The 16,527-nt window shown below is 31.1% G+C and overlaps 1 protein-coding gene across 6 annotated transcripts in view; it reads right to left on the bottom strand.

Annotated features, from left to right (window-relative positions):
- LOC107448091 (rab11 family-interacting protein 4B) overlaps positions 1 to 16,527 on the bottom strand; it is a 122,386-nt gene that overhangs the window by 49,991 nt on the left and 55,868 nt on the right. For 2 of the 6 annotated variants that reach the window (XM_071184313.2, XM_043046504.3), the window contains exons 2-5: positions 15,572 to 15,709; positions 9,098 to 9,243; positions 7,238 to 7,300; positions 4,749 to 4,838 (exon numbers count right to left, since the gene is read on the bottom strand). In XM_071184313.2, the coding sequence (XP_071040414.2) occupies positions 4,749 to 4,838; positions 7,238 to 7,300; positions 9,098 to 9,243; positions 15,572 to 15,709 (437 nt within the window). The remainder of the gene's footprint in view (positions 1 to 4,748; positions 4,839 to 7,237; positions 7,301 to 9,097; positions 9,244 to 15,571; positions 15,710 to 16,527) is intronic. The other 4 variants (XM_043046505.3, XM_071184314.2, XM_071184315.2 and 1 more) reach the window with 2 other exon arrangements.

Below are 16,527 nucleotides of genomic sequence, written 5' to 3'. Positions count from 1 at the left end.
AAGAATGAGCCAGTACTTAAAAACATTTATAAAATCCCGTAAAATGATTCAAAATTCTAAAAAAATTTTTAAAGTAAAATCTAATAGGAAAAAAAAATCCCAAAAAATGTATTAAAATAATTATTTCTTTATTTCCTTTATTTATTTTTTAAATCCAAGAATCTCAAAATTTCCCTAATAGAGCAAAAGAGTTCAAAAATGCAATATTATCAAAATATGGGCCTTACTTATTATTACTAAAATACTTGTTCAAAATAGGATTCATTTAAGGACAAGTTTGGGACCGCTCCTCTACGATTATTGCAGCCTTTGCAAGATATTTTACCGTAAAAGCGACCTCTTAATAATTTATTTCATCTTAAAAACGAACCATTCACAATATCTTTATTCTTTCAAAAAAGGAACCTTCACAAAATTTTACGTTTCAAATACAGAGATGGAGCGTATTTAATTCATAATTTAAAAACTACAACTCCTTAGAAGATATGGGTTTTTTTCTTCACTAAATCAGGATTTTATTTTTACAAGTTTCAAAAGGACAAGACCATGGCAGATGGAACCCTATCCTACCGTAATTTTAGGTACACAGAAAGTTTGTGTAGATTTTTCACAAGAAGTCTGCTCTGATTTCTTGTAAAAAATCCTTTCCTTTCACAAAAAAAAAAAAAAAAAATCAAGAATAATCTCGGTTAAGTTAAAACAAACATTTTATGAGTAATAATTCTACTTCTGTAGAATATAAAATTAATTCGAACTTCTCGACAACAGGTCCTCCTTCACACTTTAGTATATTAATTAATGCTCTCAATTCAACATAATTTACATGGGCTGGTGTATTTTTTTAGCATTCTTTCAACGTAAATATCTGTTTTTAATATAATTATCATATAATAAAAACATTAACACAATTTGGATAATATACATTATTCAATCTACGCGCTCTGGTGCATTTCTAAAAGCATATTTTCAACGTGAAAATTAAAATCTTTATTCGTAAAATGATATTAAAAATCTGTAAATATTATAAGCAATCTCAATAATATATTTTAATTGGTCTTTTTCTTCGGAAATATTTTGGCCTTAATCTGTTATACTAAATCTCGGACTTTGGGCAGGCTCGGATAAAAATTAAAGAATTCTATGGATCTCGGGGCTCGTTCGAGTACAAAAGAATTTTATCGATTTCAGACTTGAGCGGACTCAAGAACAAAAGAATTTTGACGATTTTGAAACTGACCAGGCTCGAGTATAAAAGAATTTCGTCGATTTCGGACATGGGCAAACTTGGATAAAAAATTTTTTTTATCGCTTTTTAAACTTGAGTGTGTTCGAGTACAAGAGAACTTTAACGATTTCGAACCTGACCGGGCACGGGTACAAAAACATTTTGTCGATTTCGGGCTTAGATTTATTCTTCTGGCTCGAGCGGTCTCGGGTTTTTAAAAATGAACCCGAACTCATTTCTGGTAAGCGGTATTCACATTGCCATGGAAGTCAAAACAGTTCTGTTATTCGATCTTCTCAGCATTTATGGTGTCACGAGTCATTTTTCCTGATCACGCTTTCTGATCTGAAAAGATCACGAACTATATCACGATTTAAGCTTCCAAAACAATTACTCAGTGCTCCATTACCTTGTTCATGCGATTTATTTAGTGCGCCGTGGATATTCTCTTTACAAAAGACAAATGGCAAGAATATTCAATTCAGAATTAGACAGCTTTGTTTAGTTAACTTTTAGTTTGGTTCACGATTCAATAGATTGGAATAAAACCTAAAATTAAGTCTACCGGAAAAATTATCCGTCTTTCTTTCATTAAACTAGCTTCCGAAAACTTTTTTTTCTTCCTCCAAATAATAAACAAACTCGTTTAAAAGATGCATGGAGAATTGAAGAGAATTCTCTTGTTCAAACCAGAGTAGGTATAATTGTACAGAAATGAAAATTATAGTAAACAGCGTGCAAAAGAGAATAAAAAACATTTTTTGTTAAATCACGAACTGAGATTCAATACTTACTCTCGGGAGCGAACTCAGCTCTTGAAAAGTTGGAAGCGGGTAGAGAAAATTCTAAATATGCTTTTAACCATTTTTATTTAGTTACCCCGTATTAACTTTCGTGAGTAATATTTACTCTATTAGGCAGTTTCTTTCGATTCATGCAAAATAAAAGTTCGCCATTCAATCACAATTTCAGATATAAAGCTTGCGGTATTTTAGATTTTCTATTAATTTTTTCTGACAAAATTATGTTATCTTTTTGATGAGTTATTAAATAATATATAGTTGTCGAGTTTTAGATTTTTTTATAAGCATTTATTGTTTTTTATGCAATTATCGTTAAAAGAATTTTTTTTGCGTCATCCGAATCGGTTTTGATTCATTTAAATGAAATATGAATAAACTGTCTCTATTATTCAAATTTTAAATAACTAATTATTATTGCATAATTCACCATGAAACGTTTCTCTCGCGATATGTAACAGATTTTTATATTTAAGAATATTTTGATCTTTATTTAAATTGTAGCTAATTTTTGTTATTTTCAATACACTTAAGTTTTATAGAAAAAAATATCCCCGTATCTATTATACCGAGTTATTTTTATAAGCAATATGCTTCAACATAAAGTTATATAATAAGGTAATTTATCTTTGTTCAAAACATATTTTTAATCATAAACATATTTTCATTAATTTCTACAGAACATATTTTTAATCATAATTATTTCCAGATTTTTCTATTATAGATACACTTGCGCGATTTAGTGGTTAATTTTTTTGTTCTTTTAAACATATATATTTCTTCCTTGTTTTCTTTATATTTTTAACTTATTCTATGGGTTCTGTATATTTGCAGCTTATGCGCGGTAAATAAAACGTATTATTTTTCTTCGTTTCTCTCTTTTCCTTCTCCTTATCGTTATATATACATATTTCCTTTTTAACTATTCTTGAATTTAAAAAATGAAAAAATTGGAATTTTGCGATTTTTTAAATTAATAATTTTAAAACAATGCAGAAGGCTCGCAACACTCCTTAAACTGAAAAAATATTCTTCCTTTCGAACAATAATTATTATTTTGAGCAACCTGGATGCTCGTTTTTCCAACAACCTACACCTACAGAAAATGATAGGGTTAAGATAGCCCAGAATGGTAGTTAGGCGTCCTAGTAAGTTGAGAAATAGAATTTATGTGCCTTATTTCGCAATAAGACCCTACTCACTTCTCGCATTCATTTTAAAGAGCGTTTTTAATGTTGAAGTGTGGGTGTTGATACCTGACTTAATGACCGTCAACATTGTTCTGCATGGCGAGGTCCAAGTCATTTTCCTCTCTCCCTTAGAGGTGATTATCCTAAATATGAGAACCGAGGCGATATCGCGGAGTGACGATAATTAACTACTTCCGTCGCCACACTACCCTCATGAGACACTTCGAGAAGTTGTCACGATAGATCTTCAGAAGGGATATCAAGATGACACGAAGGTGAATATGTTTTTCCTAAATCATGCATGAAAAAAGAATCATGCAAGTTATCAGCAAATAACTTTTTTTTCGAATATCGTGAAAGATTATTCTCTTCGAAATTGAATTTTTCAGATACTTTCTATGGTAGCAAATATGGGTTACATTTGTTTTGGGGATCATTCAAATAGAACGAAAGCTCCCATGTCAGTTGCGATTAACTAATATTTAATGGAGGTATATGGGAAATGCTCACTAAGATACTGAATTTCTAATAGGGGAGGTTACTTAAGGTTAGAAAGGAGGTTAGGAATTTACTTATTTTTGCTGATATGGGGAAAAGGTGTCTAAATGCTTACGCCAACAGTAATTTTTTCTTCAAAGATTTCTTATTTTTTATAAAATGAATTAATTAAATTAAATTTTGTTTAAAGCTGAATTAAAACTTAATCATTAAGTTCTTAAAATTAGAATATTATTGTAAAAATGTAGGGTGAGGGGAAAAAAAGTTAGTGCATGGAATTGCGACTTCCTTACATAAGCATGAAAAGGGTTTATAATTTGTTTAGTTATTGCTGATAAGGGGGAAATGGTACTCTGAAATTACTAAAAAAAAAACAACATGCTTAAGTAATATTTGAACTGCCTCCTATCGGAAAACCCTATTATATGGCTACATAGATGAATTTAGAAGAGGGGAAAAAATGATGCTTTGAAAGAAGAAAAAAATATTACTTAAGCAGGAGAGATATGCAATTTGTTTGTTTTGTCGATAAAAGCCACAAAATTATGCTCACATAATATTTGAACTACCTTTTAAGAATTTTTTTGGGTTGCACTCAGATCTGAAGATAACTATCATTTTCAATGTTTCATTTTTTATAAACTTATTCTATTGTACAATTTAACAGAAATAAAATAAAAACATGAACAAAAGTTGTTTTTTTAAAAAAAAGTTTCAAAAAAATAAAATTCGTCCCTAATCCAATTCTGAAATTTCTCCATCCCTAATCCAATGACGTGCTTTACAGACAATCGCTTATAATGGTTTAACGGAAGAGATAATCTTGTCCAAGAAATGGTAACACATTTGGTACAAAGGAATGGTACAATATAATGTTGGAAAGGGCCATGGGATGGGGTGGATAACCAAAATTAATCAGCTGCAAGATTTGGATAGGGATCAGCTATAGGAAGGTTAACAAAGGAATGGAAATCTTATAAGAAAAAAAAAAAGGGGGGGGGGTCCTGAAAAGAGGAGAAAGGGGAAAGAACTTACCTAGAGCGATTGAGTATTCGGGAACGCCGCCTTCTGGAAGCACCTCCGGTACAGCTGCCGTGACTGCTGGTACTTCTGAAGCTGCCGGAACTGAAACGGTAACACAAGGACACAAAAGACACATCAGGCAAAAGACACACATGGAAAACATATTAAAACACAAAAAGGAAATGTGTGAATAGATGCTCTTGTGCAGATACATCTTTTTTTTTTTCAAAAATAAATATATAAATCAGACAAAAAATAAATAATTTTATTTAATTCTTTAAAGCCTTGCGAGTAGTTTCAAGAAATGATATCGTCATACGCAGGAAATGTAAAGGTACTAGTGAGGAAAATTTATTTTGAAAAGCATGGTCGGACAAAGGTCCGAAACAATAAATTATGACTGACGAACTCTGCTACAAATCGCACTTAAAACATACTAAAAAGAAGTTTATTTAAAATAACAAATTTTTACAGAATGGCTCATAAAATAAAGTGACATAAATTTTTATAATTTAAAATTTCATGAATAATTCAAAAGAAGAAGAATATTTTAAATTGGTACATCATTAGATTTTGCCTTTACATTAAAAAAAAAAAAAAAAATTTTATTTGAGATAAACTCTTTGTACAATATACATTTTTTTAATGTCAAAAACGACTGTCATACAGAAAGTTTGGCTTAAACGCTTATTATTAAATAAATACCTCAAATCGGAAATTCGTACTAAAAAAAAAAATGTCAGGCAGATCCAAAAAGTGTGTTTTGTATATAGGCCCACTTCAGTGAACAAGAGTGCATGTTTGACGTATAAACGATTAACCTTTATTATTATTACTTACTATAGTAATTTATTAATAAAAATCCTAGACAGCTCCTATATCTAATTAGATAAGTTCCAGTGTGGCATTGTAATCATAATAATAATTTTAAGACAAATATTTTTTTCCCTCTTAGGTACGGTGAAACTGGTATATGTATATCACTTGCTGTACATTGCTTCTGTGATCAATTAAGAGAGGTGCTCAACTTGACTTGTTTCGGTTAACTACGAAGTTAAATTCAAAATTTTTTATTTAGTTGTAAAGAGCATATTATATATATATATATATATATATATATATATATATATATATATATATATATATATATATATATATATATAATCAACTACGTTGGTAATCATTCTTGCTCATTAGTGTAAAGTTAATTAATTAAATTAATTAAACTAGAGAACTTTACTAATAGGGTAGTAACCATCAGTTAAAAAAACGGGGGGGGGGAAAGACCTCTAAGTATTGCAAATCCTTCAGGGTGTGCTAATTAAATATTTCCAAGTTCATTGACTAGTCATAACTGCAGAACTCCAATCATCAGGATTGCTCATTATCCAGATCACTTGGGGGGGGGATATAAAAAGCTCGAACAATGGTATCTAGTTTGAAGAGCTACCTTTATTTAAATTAAAGCAATGAAAAGTTATCGACAAGCTTAAAAGCAAAAGTAGCAGAAAAATTTACATTACTTTGCATCCAAGCTATTAGTTTTTTACCTCTACTTGAAAATTTCTCTTTCTCTCTCGTATGCATTATTAATAAAATACATAATTAGCACATTTCGATTATTTGGATAAGAGTTCCACAACTAAAAAGTACTTCCTCAAAATGGAGCGTGGCTTCAAATGACGTCATTTTCGTTAATAACTTATATCAATAGGGAAAACAATGACATACATTGTAAAATTATATTTGGATTCAACCTATCATTCATTGATAGTTCTGACTGATTGGAGGGTCCGTATGAATTGATACGTCATCTCAATTAAAGATTTACAAGAATGACGGATAATGGAAAGTTTCAGTCGTGATTGTAGTAGAATTAATGGGAGAATTTATTACGAAAAATAAATAAATCAAATTCATCACAAAAAAAGACAAGAAAAGTAAATGGTTTCATTTTGCCTTGGCAGTTTTTTTCCCAGAAAATGTATTGTTGTCGATGGGAGAACATCATCATACCAAACATTTTTGGTATAGTACAATTTCCTGTGTTCCGAAATATTTCCTTTAAAGATTGTATAAGCCTTTATCAATTAAGTGCAACAATAATTTTAACGAAAATAATTCCTATTCAAAAACACATGTAACTAAAATGACGTCATTTAACGAATGCCATAAGTGCTTTACTTTTTAAAAATACAACATCGAGATGGCTCGATTTTAATGTCAGTTATCGGATAAAAAATTATTATATCGATACAGCGCTACAATCGGAATAGGATCGGTCACATAATTTAGTACAAAAACGATCAGAGATGTCTCCGTGAACTAGACCTAGAGAGTTACGAATGACACGTCCGGTCATAATCCATAAAGAAAGACGTTAGTATCTTCTTTGGAAGAGGGTTATTTCATTTTTGAAAAAGAGGATGCAAAGCTGAATCACTTAAAATAAATGGGTTACTACCCTATCCATTAAATGAGCGCTTTTTAACTATCCCTACCTATTTTCAGGTCGCGTAAGATGTCCCATGCAAGTAAAATTCTCATCACAATCATCACTGCCACTACAAATAAAAAAAAAAGCAGAAAACCTTAAGCACAAACACATGACTAGAAGCACATACAAGTTAAGCACATGAAAGTTAAGCAAACAAAAGAGGAAAAAAAGAAGAACACCACAAAAGTCACCATGCAATTATTAAATAGAAAAAGAATGTTTCTCTTTGGAAGCTAAATAATTTCACATGCTGTGCCATAACATGCATTAATATAAACTTACATATTTTTCAAAAAAAAAAAAATTTTTAATGCAATTAATTACAGTCTTATAAATATTAACAGTGATAATATAAACTACATAGGTAAATAATAATACAACTAAGCATAAGTATGTAAATATAACATGTAAATATAGAACTATATTTACAGGGTTAAATGCCACTATATTGCTGCAAAAATCATTTTATTATATTTATTCCTTTCAATGTTGTCGGGTTTACAATAATTATAATGTTCATTAATAACATAATTAATATTATAACTCATTGTTAAAATTAACATTATTGCCATATTCTTACTAAAATAAAAATATCTTCTTTTCCATATTTGATATAAAAATACCAGAATTTATTTTTCTTTATTAGAAAATAGTTAAGAATTGGTCATAAGTAAAAGTGAAAAATTTCCGGACTGTTAAGGGTTAATACACGGTTACATATCACGAGGCAGATACGCAGTGCTCGATAATCTAAAATTTAATATTTAACAGTAATTTTACCTAAGACTATCTCATTACTTTATTGCAAGTAGAAAAAAAAAACGTAGAAAAGACAAAAACTATTTTATCTACACAAAAGCAAAACTGCATTTTTTTTTTTTTTTCAATTTCGAAAATATTCTATTTACATTTTGTAAATTTATAAAATATTCTACTATCAATTGACTTGTAAGACAGACTAACATTCTGCTTCTAAGGATAATTTAGATATTATAAAATGGCACCTAATCTGATTTTATTAAGGCCCTAATGATTGAAGTTAAATTATGGAAAAAAGATGCAGCTCCTTTCTAAAAAAACGCTGTGCGTCTCTAACATATCGGATTGTATACATCTGTTTGTATCCCTTAAAATAATTTTTATAACCATACATTTAGAACGTCCAATTACCCAATCAAACAGAAGGATACGGAGTTGAACGTAAGTAGTCGTAAACCCATGAAATTGGGTCGGCTGTTCAATCGACGGTTATAAAATAAAATCAAACAGAAGGGCCGGGATAGCCTGGTCGGTAGGGCGCTGGGCCCATATCCAAGAGGTCGTGGGTTCGATCCTCGCCGGCCGAAGACTCCCCGTGTAGTAAATGGTGACTGATGCACGTTAAATCTGTCGAGTCTCAAAGTCCTCCATGTTCCCACAACAAATCAATACCTCTGGGGGTACTAATCCAGGAGTTTCCTTGACTTCTGGATTGGTTCAAAATTACAAGGCTACGGAGTTGAACGTTAGTCGTCGTAAACCCATGAAATTGGGTCGGCTGTTCAACGACGGTTATAAAATAAAATAAAATCAAACAGAAGGTATTTAAAATCAAATTCAAGCTCTTTATGTTCTTTTCGTTAACGATTTTATTTTAAAATATCTTTTGGGTAAGAAAAAATTGGAGAAAAAAAATTGGAAAAAATTGAATTTCGAAGATGTAGAATGTAATTAAAGCATTCAGGGTATGGTTCTTCCATAAGTTGTCTAATTATCCGGATAGCCCTACTGTACTAGAGCCCATAACTACGATAGAAACTTAAATGCCTGAACATCCAATTCATTGTATACGTTAAGCCCTCCAATAAACAATTTCAAGTTGTACCTGTCCTGCTTGTCGGCTAAAGATTCTCTGCTGACATCGCTGCCTGTAGCAATGGCACTGTCAGTGTCACCTGGAGGGGGTGGGGAGGAGTCATCTCTCGCTGTCCCATCCACCTGTAGGTGTGGACTGCTCACCAGCACATTTGGCTGCAATGATAAAAGAATGATTGCAATTAAAACAACATAGTAAGCAGTATACTTATTGAAATACAATATTGCAAACCGCTTTGTTGGACATTTAAGACCTTGGCACAATAAGGGCCGTTATTTTTCCGATATTGGCTATACGTAGAATTGTCAGGCTCTCAAGATATTTTAGATTCATTATTCAGTCAATATAGGCTATTCTAGGTCTCATATTAAAAAATCTAGACATCCCACTATTTTCTCCTAGGTGCATGTCCTTATAGCATCCATATTGAGCCAAACTGAGGCCGCAAAGGTAAAATTGTTGCTAGGATATATCTTTAAAGACAGTTTTTCGAAGGCTCCGTCGTAATATGAAAGGATGCTTTGATGCTAATAATATGCTATTTGTTTTAACTGCCGTGAGTTTGCAAGTGTTACTCATGAATGTTAGGTCAAGTTTAGTCCATCGAAAGCCAGAGCTGTCTACCTTTATTTTAAAAATGGTGCAAAACATCAATTTGGAGAAAAGTCACAGTTTTGTGAAAATGAAAAGCGCTTGCTTACTCCTATGCTGCTTTACCTGGGCTCATAAAAACTTGCAAAAACTGAGAACAAGGCAGCGGTTTTGATAATTTACCCTTAGGTGGAAAAATGTCGCCAAATTAGCGATTTTTAATAAAGTTAAATAACTTTTAAAATATTTAAGTTATGTGTATGTTCTAAAGCCTAGATAATTCTTTACGGTAAAATTATACTATATATATAGTTTTAAAATCATTGCATTGCTTCAAGTGTAAGGCACTTAAACTATGACTTTTTTTACTTTCCTTTGATGACAGAGCTTCGAAAAACAGCGTTAACCCCTTTAAAGTAGATGGAACACCGGTGTCCTTGTATTTTTTTTCTGACGAAAAGTAGAAGCAAAAATACATTTTGGTGTTTTTTAATTATAAAAACAGTCAAATAGTTACTAAAAAAATCTGCTAAGATTATCGAAATTACATTAGTATTAAAATATAAAATCCAAAAAAACAGTCTCAATTTTTTTTCTTCTTTTATTCATATTTAAAAATGCATCAGCAATTGATTTTGTAAATTAAAGAAATTTTAATGATGAATAACTGTTTTTATTGGATCTAAATATCTGCAAATTTGAAAAGTTATTTGGGAGTGATCCTTGTTTGCAAGATTTTACCTTTAACGCAGAAAAAGACACAAGTGTTTCATGTAGTATTTCATAACCGAAAATTTTTAAGATGCAAAACATATTATTTTTTTAAACTTATTTTGACCTTAATTATGAAATGAAAAATATAGGAATAAGAAATATAGGACTAATATAGGACTAAATATAGGAATGATATGAAAAATATAGGACTGAATTATGAGAAATATAGGATTAAGACCGTAGAATGGACGTTGGCGCACGAAAAAGAGGCAGGCCGAATTTGAGATGGATATATGGCCTAGAGCAGTGTTTCCTAAAGTGTGGTACGGGTACCCTCAGGCGTACGGAAACAGTTTAGAGGGGGTACGCGTTCTTATGCAAAATATCTTGCAACAAACAAAAAAAAATTTTAAAAAATCAAAAACAAAGCTATCCATGAAAATTTACGATAAAGTATTTTTCTATTGGCTATTTTCTGCAGAGTTAACAGTTAACAGTCAACAGCTAGTTGTGATTTTTAACTTTTCTGCAATTTTTTTATAGTAAAAAATACACTCAATTTTTTATTAGTGGTACACAGCGTTACGAAAAATTTAGAAGGGGTACACCAAAGTCATAAGTTTGAGAAACACTGGCCTAGAGCAAGACCTTTCGGTGTCAAAACTAAAAATTGAAAACACTAGCAAAAAAAGGTTAGTCTGGAAAAAACTTCATGAGAAGGCCAAGGCCCACCCTGGGCTGTCGTGCCATTAATGATGATTATGAAGACCGCAAGGGACTAATTCCTATTAATGAATTACACCCCCCCCCAATTTTTATAAATTCTTTTAGCCCTAAGAATAAAGGAAGAAATATGAAAATTATTTATTTTGATATCAAATTAAAAATAACTGCATTTTATTATGCACCTCTCTCTGCTCGTTCACTTCGCTATCACTTTAAATCAAATAATTATCGCTACCTAACACCGCAGTGAAACTTTCAAATCATATATATTTTTTAAAACATATAATGACAAATGGAACTAACACTCAGAAAATAAATTACCTCATTTTTCAGACTGATCTTATGGAATTTCCTCGATTTTTGTAACCGACGGCATCAATTTTATAATTAAATTTTCAAGTTATGCCTTATTCTTATGCAAAAAATGTTTAACAAAACGTTTTCAACCTTATAGATAATGGGCCTTAAGATACTTCAAACTCTAATACATTTCCCTCGACTGTTTTGGGCGTTTTAATTAAATTTTCCAGATAGATAAAACTGACTTTTTCCTTGATCTCCTTATTCTGTGGCCACCCTGTGCAATATGCATATTAATTAGCACTCATCTAATAAATAAATTTATAAAATTATCTTCAAATGGTATGGTTCTCAAAACAACTGTTTTCTATACTGCCGCTATTTTAAATAGCAATTTCCTCAAATTTAATTAAAAATAGAAAAATACATTTAGTTTTTAGTTATTTTCAGCGAGAACTTCTTATAATTTAACAATGGGTGCCTAAGGTTCGAATCCCAGCAATGGCTTTTCGATTGGAATTCCGAATTCGACAAGCGCAGGAGTACAGTGCCGATGTAAAATAAGCTCAGTGTTAGACGAATCATGGGTTAGAGTATCCCAGCCGTAAGAGGATTTCCTCTCCATGTAATGCAAATGCGGGTTACTTCCACCAAAAGAGTGCTCCTCGAAGGCAAATTTCTCAGAATACTTGAACCAGAAAATCTCTTGTCTTCTGGATTGGGTTCAAAATACAAGGCTACGGAGTTGAACATTAGTAGTCGTAAACCCAAAACATTTTGTTGGCTGTTCAACGACAGTTATAAAAAAATTAAAACATTCATTATTGTCATTTAGTATTGTTAACCATAATATCTTTTTCTTATAAACCAGATCGCTCTGTTTTCTCCATCATTTTGTTCAGCGAATGTCATTTATGGGAACTCTTTAAACTAAGTTATTATTTTTCAAAGAATGTAAATAAATCTGTTTCAAATTTCTGGTAAATATCTATGACGACGTCTGTTCAATGATAATGAAACTGTTTTTTACAGCTACGGAGTTTAACAGAAGCTCAAAATTAGGTTGGCTGTTCAACGACGGTTATTAAATAAAAATAATTTATTAATGATCAAACAAGAATTTTTGAATAGTGAAATTTAAAATTTTTCTTTTTTATCCCCTTAAGATATGTAATAAATTCAAGTTACAAAATCCAAAATTTGACTAGTTCTCGAACTGGTTGAGCTTTACAAACTCCGATTTTCCAGAGAATTTTGTACAGAGAATTAAAAAACTAAAATTTTCAAGGAATCTTATTTTGTTTCTACTTAAACAGACAAACAATTGTTTTCTGCATTTAAAAAAAAAATACTATTGTGTCAAGTGTGGTAAAAATTTTCATGAAAAATATATTAACACACATGCGAGGTCACTCGGTAACCCATTTTTTTTTTTTTTCGGAGAAGGTTGCTGAGGTCTGTAAAAGTATATATTTAATATAAGATATACCTCTGTATTTTTTCAAAATTTTGAAATTGTTTTCAAGAAACCTATCTTTTTTAAATTATTAATAACTGGAAAAACGCAATTAAGTTAGCTTTTTTTCCTCATGATAAATATAAGCATTTATTCCAAAAAAAACAACAACAAAAAAATTATTGATTCCATTTAGAAGGGGGTAGCTACGTCTTTGCGAGGTCACAGAAGGTTAAAAGATTTGTTTTTCAAACACAAACAATTAAATGTCGGACAAATAACGCCTTTCAATTAACTCATTTCATTCTTTCTTTAAATCCTAATCTAGATCCACAATCTAATTTCAATCCAGGCAAAACCAATAACTTACAACTATTACGTTGGCTTTGAGAGTAAAGGAAAAAAAGCGTATATTTTATCACCTCATATTACCCCCAAGCAAACTCTGTAAGCATGCAGATAAGTAGAAAAATAAATTATGCAGGTACATAAAATTACCTATGCAGGTCTCGTTTGAGAGTTTAAAAAAACCTAATTGACTAATGAGGTACACTTAAACGTCAAATATGTTCGCCCGTCAAGAGGCATTGCTCCCTATTTCACTGAAAACTCGGCACAATAAAAGAAGAAAAAGGCATTAAAATGAGTCTTAAACTATTACGAGACTGTGTTATGTAACATAAATAGTAACACAATTTGAGTGAAGTTGTTATTAAAAGGATGGCAATGACCTTTCGCTTCTTCTGTTTCCGGATTTCCTAGAAAATTTCAAAAGCTGGACGCGAAGGTAAAGAAAAAGAGAGCTTTTTTTCCCCTGAAGCTTCGTCAGTTGCTTAGGAGACGAAAACCAAAATATCATTATGTCATGAGGGTGATATGGATTATTTCTCTTTAATTTTGCACGCACTAGCGCGTTTTTACACCACTGCACATGTGCGTGACATTAAAGAGAGAAAACATAACAACGAAAAAGTAAAAATGATTGTTTCTCGGTTTTAGTTAATTCAATAAGTAAGTTGATACGAAAACGCTGTATAGATTGAGAAGAAAAAAAATGCTCTAATTTAAAGAAAATGTAACCATCAATGTTAACAAGTCTATACTTTTGTAAATTTGTTATAAGCAAGAGAAAGACAAACTTTGAGCCCATCCCTTAACTATCTAGCAGCTGTTCCCAAATGGTGTTCCGTAAAACCCTAGGGTTCCGTGAAAGAGTAAAAAAGGGTTCCGAGAGTAAGAACATTTTTTTATTCCACAGTAATGATTCGATTAATATTAATAATCCGATCAAATTAATAATATATTATTTATTTTATATTTCGGTTCTCTTTTATGAAATTAAAGTAAAATGTCAATGGAATTTTTTTTTAAAATGATTATTTTTCTAATAAGAATATCTTGAATAAATTATGAAATGGACCTCCATTTATGAAAAACTGCATTAGTATTATTCACCGTGGCTTTGAAATCAAAATAAAATAACTAAAAACTTTAATGTAGAAATGCGGTTCCCGGGTAAGCATTTAAACGTTTATAGCTGTTCTTTCAGCTTTTATTTCAAGGAAAACCATAATTAGGATTTCTTATTTTCAGCCTTTGTATTTGCAGAAGAAATAAATTTAAAATTAATTTTGATTCAGGAATAACATTAGGGCGAATTCAACGGCCGGATATAAAATTAAATTTTATTTAAATATTATTTTTTCTATTATTATATTTAAATTTTATTATTATTAAATAGGATTTGAACCGTTCTCCTGACCAAACTATAAAAAACAATATTTCCCAGATGGCGGCAACCCCGATTTCGTAACTTAAAATATTGTCTGCGCTCATTAATTAGCATATTTGAGATCACCCCCTCAAACCATTGAGTCATAGAATGTGAAGGTTCAATCATTAGATCATAAGTTATTCAGGGTGGTCCTTTTTTAATTTGCGCACTGTACAAACAATAGCTATTGATGCATTTGAAATCAAAATAGTAGCTCAAAATAAAAGATCAAGTAGAGAAAAAGTTTTTTTTCTCTTTCAGAAAAAGTACGTTTTTATGTTTGATTTCGTTTAGAGTTCCTTTAAACCATGAAGTCGTCCAATCACTATCATCTCAACGGAGGAAAATCGCATCATAAGTTCAAAAGTTATGGCCCACTTTACATACAACCTTAACACTGTTTTCGAAGCTCTGTCGCCAAGGAAAATTAAAAAATCATCAAGTGCCTTACACTTGAAACAACGCGATTATTTTATACTTTATATATAATCTTACCTTGATAAATTATCTGGGGTTTAGAACAGACAATTAACTTAAATATTTTAAAAAGCTGCGTACCTTTTTTAAAAATCTCCAATTTGGCGACATTTTTCCTCCTAGTTGGAAATTATAAAAATCACTGCCTAGTTTTCAGTTACTGCAAATTTTTATGAGTTCAGATAATGCAGCATTGGAGTAAGTTTATAAATACTAAAAAATTAGACCACAGACGTTCTTCATTTTCATAAAACTGTGGCTTTTCTCCATATTGACGTTTTGCGCGATTTTCAAAATAAGCGCAGACAGCGCTGGCTTTAGATAGGCTAAACTTGACCTAACAGTTATGAATAACAGTTGCAAACTCAAAGCATATTATTTGCACAAAAAAAGAAAAAAAACATTTCATATTACGACGGAGCCTTAAATACAAAATTGTACTAACCTTTTGATATCGCAGAGTGGTCTCTTCAAAGCTCGTCCCCTTGTTTTGCATGGTGGAAACAACACCCGAACAAAAATCGGCAAATGTGACGACTCCATGCTGATTAGGATCGAGACACTCTATTAGTTGCGCTATTTCCTAAAATAGAAACAATCTTTATATAGACACTATTCAAATATAGGTAATAAGTAACAATGACAAAAATATCTGAACTAAGCAAACTTCATACACTTCAAAAATATACAAAATTGGAATGACAGTCGCGCATCAAAAATAGGCTCCCATTTTCAAGACTTGACAGACGTGAATGAAGTAAACCTTTCAACGAAGAAAAAAAAAAAAAGAAAAAATAAAGGTAAGAAACAAAAATTAGAATAACTATAGAAACCGAAAGAAAAATCACACACCCAGTGGCCGAGAGGCAAATCTGGGTAAAAATATTTGTATATTTTTGAAGCGTATGAAGTTTTCTATCATGTATTGTCTTACCACTTCAATATCTAGGCATTATTTATTTAAGCAAATATGTATTTATAAATGAAGAGATAATCGTAGTGAATCTGAATATACAAAGAGACATCTGTGATACAACACTTAGTTTTTCCATATCGAGTTAAAGGATTAAAAATTAAAATTTGTATGTATGTTTGAGCAAGTAAAAATTATGGGATTTCTCGAGCTGTCAGATACAAGCACAAACATACACAAGGACAATAGGTTAAAATATGTTTTAGTTTATAACAGGCCGACACAATTCTGAGTTTACGACTATCAATGTTCAAATCCGAAGTCTCGTAATTTTGAACCCAACACAGAAGACAAAAAATCTCCTGGGTCCAAACATTGAAATAAATTAGCTTTCGTGGAGGACTTTTTTGATAGAACTAACATTTTTGTTACAAGGACAGGAAACCACGAAAACGTCTTTCAGTAAAAAGGAGTTTTAACTCATTGTC

This window comes from Parasteatoda tepidariorum, chromosome 10 (assembly GCF_982258835.1).
Source record: "Parasteatoda tepidariorum strain Cologne lab strain chromosome 10, Ptep-v5.0, whole genome shotgun sequence".
Classification (NCBI taxonomy): Eukaryota; Metazoa; Arthropoda; class Arachnida; order Araneae; family Theridiidae; genus Parasteatoda; species Parasteatoda tepidariorum.
The sequence above is the reverse complement of the archived record's forward strand: the minus strand, read 5'-3'. Positions and strand labels throughout refer to the sequence as shown.